This window comes from Vicia villosa, unplaced genomic scaffold, assembly GCF_029867415.1.
Source record: "Vicia villosa cultivar HV-30 ecotype Madison, WI unplaced genomic scaffold, Vvil1.0 ctg.002437F_1_1, whole genome shotgun sequence".
Taxonomy (NCBI): domain Eukaryota; kingdom Viridiplantae; phylum Streptophyta; class Magnoliopsida; order Fabales; family Fabaceae; genus Vicia; species Vicia villosa.
The window spans coordinates 128,163-133,299 of record NW_026705925.1 but is presented as its reverse complement, the minus strand read 5'-3'; the positions used below and the strand labels follow the sequence as shown (position 1 = coordinate 133,299).

The 5,137-nt window shown below is 36.0% G+C and overlaps 1 protein-coding gene across 1 annotated transcript; it reads right to left on the bottom strand.

Annotated features, from left to right (window-relative positions):
* Positions 1–3,321: 3,321 nt before the first annotated feature.
* LOC131638811 (uncharacterized) lies at positions 3,322–4,704 on the bottom strand. The gene is made up of 2 exons (XM_058909360.1): positions 4,569–4,704; positions 3,322–4,094 (listed from the first exon to the last, which is right to left on the bottom strand). Exons 1-2 carry the CDS (start codon positions 4,702–4,704, stop codon positions 3,322–3,324), a joined length of 909 nt encoding a protein of 302 aa, XP_058765343.1.
* Between the last annotated feature and the right edge of the window lie 433 nt (positions 4,705–5,137).

Genomic DNA, 5,137 nt, shown 5'->3' with positions numbered 1-5,137 from the left:
GATTTTTGAACCATGAAAACTTGGCCCCATTTGGAAAAAATGCATTTTTGAGCAATGTTGGTTTCATGCATTTTCCCAAAATTTAGCCAACTTCAACAAGCTGTAAATCCCTCAATTTTTGTCATATGAAGGAGATCTTGCACTTCTTGGAAACCTCAAAGAGTCCTCTAACCAATGTCTTTGGTCTCATGTCAAAATGATTTTTGATGCTCCTTGTGTGTCCTTTTGAAAAAAGTGTCTTTTTGTTGACTTTGAAAATGACCTGTAATGTCTTTGATCATATTTTTCAAATGGTGAATCCAATGACCATGGGATCAATGGCATTTGAAATATAATTGAATTTCCTTCAAAATGAGCTTTGGTTTGAATTTTTTGGATGAAGGATGAGAGAGTTATGACCAGTCAAAGTTGAGTTGACTTTTCAGGCAAAAACCCTAATTTTGAATCTTAGGGTTTTGTTGATTTTTGATTTTTCCTTGATGAATTATGATCATCCAATGATCAAATAATGAATCCTTTGACAAAATATGGACTTTGACAAAAAATTTCATTTTTGACTGTCTGTTGACTTTTTTGGTCAAACGGGTCGTCTGTTGACTGTTTGAGCTGCTGACGGTGCGTCTGAGTGAATTGAAGTTTGAAAATTTGTATGATGGTACTTTGAGATATATGGATGTGTATGAAATCCATTTGAGCTCTCAAAAACTTGTTTCTCCTGTAAAAACAAGAAAACCCTAGTCAGGGACTGTTTATGTAGGAGACAGTTAAACGTACCTGATTTTTGTGCAGTGTTGAGTCTCTGCTAATCGTGTGATATTCAGAAGACTTCTAGAACAAAAATCTTGGAATTTTTAATTGTGAAAGATTGATTTGATTGATGGTACAAAACACTGAGAATTGTACTGCCCGCAGTTTGGCTGTCAACTGACTGTTCAGGTATTGACGTAGCAGTTAGAGTGAAAAATCAACAGTCAAAGCTAATTTTCTTTTTTGTTGTTTTTGTTTTTGTTTTATGTGAAAAATGAAATTTTATTTACATGACTTGTTAGAAAAACACAGACATAATAAATAACTAATATTTACTGTATGCGGGCAAAATTACCGATAATAACCCTGAAAATCATTTAATGCACAGAAAAATGAATATTTGACTGGCAGAAAACACATAAAATATTATCTGAGTAATTAAGCAATATTATGACAAATAGTACAACATTTAATACTGACAGTACAAATATTACATACTATATTGAACAGTACGCATAAACGGTACATTTAAGAAATAAGAAATACGACAAATTTTAAAAATGACGATTGATAACCCATGCTACAAATAGTAACATGTAGATGATTGGGAGCATAAGCATCCCAGGTCCACAGTGTTCCGGGCTATGTAGACAGAAGAAAGACATGATCACCGTAGCAATGGTGACGACCATAAGAGAACACGTTTCCCACCGCTTCGCCATTTTGTCGGGGAAGAAGAAAGGATGGATATGAAGTAGAAATTTGAGAGATGAATTAGAATTTGATGTGAGATTTTTATGAAAGAAAATGAGAGGTATTTATAGAGTGGAAAGAAGGATAGAGACGTTGGGGAATGATGTGATTCCGTACAAAAGGAAAATTTGAGTGGAAATAAGATTTGAATGATAGTGTTGGGAAAAAGAGAGATGTAGAGAATAAAGTTAGGATTTGATTTTTGAAAAAGAGATTTGAAAAGATTTTTGAAAATAATGGAATATAGTACAAAAATTAGTGGGAAACAAAAGATAATAATAATCTACTTGTTACCAGTACAGTCTGAGTTTCCTGATTCTGCGCCTGCAAAAAGATTTAACTCTGTACCAATTGTGTCAGTACTATTTATCTGTAAATAAATAAATAGCATGTGTGAAGTAATAAACAGCATTTGGCGTTTGCGTAAGACTAAATTCAACTACAAGCCAAAATACTGTAAGAAAAATTCTAAAAACTAAGTATTTCATATGTCAGGATATTTGTTGAAATAAAAATCCATGATTATATGAGACTCTTAATTTTCAGATTGGAGTTTTCTTGAAAGATGCGGGCAAATTTTGGGGTATAACAGTAAGCGACACAAGGATTATGATATACAACCAACTTATGGGTGGAGCTACACTCCCGCGAGTTCGGGCATGCGTCCGGGCTCAACCTCTCCTTTCGTTGTATCATCCCTACTTAATAGTCGATTTTTAGACAACACCAGGGGCAAAATTAATAACTTTTAAACAAAATTAAGGGTAAAATTAGTAATTTTTAAACAAAATTAGGGGGAAAATTAGTAAAAATAGGGTGTGAATTTTTTGGAAAAAATCAAGGGCAAATTTTTTAGACAAAATCATGAACAAAATTAGTAGAAACAGGATGTAAAATTAATAAAAACAGGGTGTAAAATTTTTGCCCAGCCTCCCAAATATTTCTGGCTCCGCCACCACTTGGAGGATATGCTATAACAATCCACTAAACGCAAATCAAATCAAAATTTTTTAATATTTACAAAACTAAACTTTTTCAAAACATCTCACAAATTAACAAGCTAGATTTATACTTGTCACACAACAAACTCAACTACTATTCATAAGAATGAAATATGGTTTGAATCAACTAATAGCATTCAAAAATCAAAACCACTGACAAGTTAATACTCAGAAATTCCCCCAAATTGAAATTAAAACAAAAATGAGGTTAAAAGTGGTAACTCATGAACAAGTAGGAAAAACAGAATTTATAGTACCTGGTAGCTAGCGGTGGCCCGTGAGAAACAAAAATATGCAGAAAGAAGTTCAACGAAGAAGGTAGGCCATATAATTTTTTTTGAAAAGCCAAATAACATTATTAGTAAACTAGGCATAAGTGATGCCCAAATAACATATCAGTGTCAGGAAAAAATAAAAACCATAACAGAGTACACCAAGCCAACCAAATAGCATAGCAGCACCAGAAACAAATAACAGACAGTACCATAGGATATACTCCAAAACTAACTCTACATACACCAGACCCAGACTGGTATCTCGCTCTAGTGACCGTCAACGCCGCAACTCGTCGATTATTTCGGCAATAACAAATTTTCGAAAACATCGCCTACAGCCTGGCACAAACCTCCAACCAAAGCCGTCTAAAAACAACAGGATGCACCAATACTTGCGGAAAGGCTCTCGACAACATCTACACAGCACAATACAACGGCGCAGAGAAAAAAAGCATCCCATCCATAAGCTAACCACCTCACCATTACATCAATATTTATGACTGCTGGTTATCTACGTCCGTAATTTCTGGCTCCGTCACAATTGTTTACACAACCACCTTATATCCATCATTCCATCCCAGACAAGCTTTTGGATTAAAAATCCACTGGTAAAACGAATATTGGAACCTTTTAACCTTACTCCGAAGCCACCACCAAGATGTCAATTGGATGTCGTAGATAAAAGCTTCTCCCAACTTATGCTTCTTTTTGAACACTATGTCATTCCGTCTTTTCCAAATAATCCAAACACAAGCATACCAAATGACAAGAAATTTTTCCTGTATGCTCCTACCACTATTATTGAAATATGCAAATAGATAGAAATTCTGCGTAGCAGTATTATGAAAGACTCCTTTAATATTCAACCATCTCACGATATCACTCCACGAAAATGTTGCTATTAGGCACTCGAAGAAAATATGATTCACGCTCTCCTCCTTTCCACATCCAAATGGACAGGACCCTTGAGATTCAGCTGCTATACCTTGCTTGATTAAATCATCTCTCGTCGGGATTTTGTTTTGCCACATCCTCCAGACTAACACCAACACTTTTAGAGGAACGATTTTGTTCCAAACAGCCACCAAGCCTTGGTCTTCAATATTCAGCAGGTGATACCCCTCCATAATTTCTGTATAAGCGTCCTTCACGGAATACGTCTTCTTAGCCCATATCCACCAATCCTCCACATTTTCCTTCAACGTTAGTCCTCGGAAGTTGCCTACAATTTTCTTCTTTAATCTATAGTTTTCCTCGTTTAAATTAGCTGCCCAACCATCCTTCCACACCAACTCTTCTCCCTCCCTCCTAAACGACTCTTTAACAGAAACATCTATTTATTGCTAACCTAAACAAACCCGGATAGGCTTTCATCAAACTTCTCCCTTTGACCCAAGGATCGCCCCAAAACTTTTTTTGTGCACCATCTCCAATCTCTCTAGCAACATTTTCCTTGAACCACTTCCCTTTGAAATCTCCCTCCCCGCTATCAATGGATTGTATATATCTCCACCATAACGACTTAAATTTATCTACCCTACCCGCTTCTCGGCCAAACTCTCCATACTTAGACTCTAAGATTCTGACCCACATTAAACCCTTTTCATTTAAAAATTTCCATCTCCACTTCCCTAATAAGGCTAAATTGAAGGCCTTTAAATTTTTAATCCCTAGTCGACCCTCTTTTTTCTCACGACATATCTTATCCCGTTTAATCCAGTTCAATTTCCTCCTTTCCACTCCCACACCCCAAAGAATTTTTTTAAAAGCGATTCAATTTGATAAATAATACCTGCCGGAGCCTTAAAGAAGGAAAGGAAATAGACAGGAATTGCACATAAAACCGAATTCAATAGAATAATACGTCCTCCGATTGAAAGATAATTATTGTTCCATGTAGACAACCTACGTCTCACAGTATCAACCATAACCTTCCACACACTCACTCTGCTATGATTCCCTCCTACCGGCAGCCCGAGATACTTGAAAGGGGCTGGCCTAACTCAAAAATTTAGCACCTCAGCAGCCTCTTCCAACTAAAAACAGTGAATATTTACTCTGACTAATGAGCTCTTATGGAAATTCACTTTAAGTCCAGAAATTAACTCAAAAAGTTGAAGATTTGCCTTAATCGCCCAAATGTTTTTCCAGCTCTTTCTTCCCACAATTATAGTATCGTAAGCTTACTGAATATGTGACACCTTCACCTAGCCTTTTCCAACCTCATATTCGTCAAAAAGAATCAGTTGTATGCTTTTAACCATCATCACATTAAAACCTTCTGCTGCCAACAAAAAGAGGAAAGGAGATAGGGGATCCTCTTGCCTGAAACCTCTTTCCATACAAAATTATTTTGTAGGA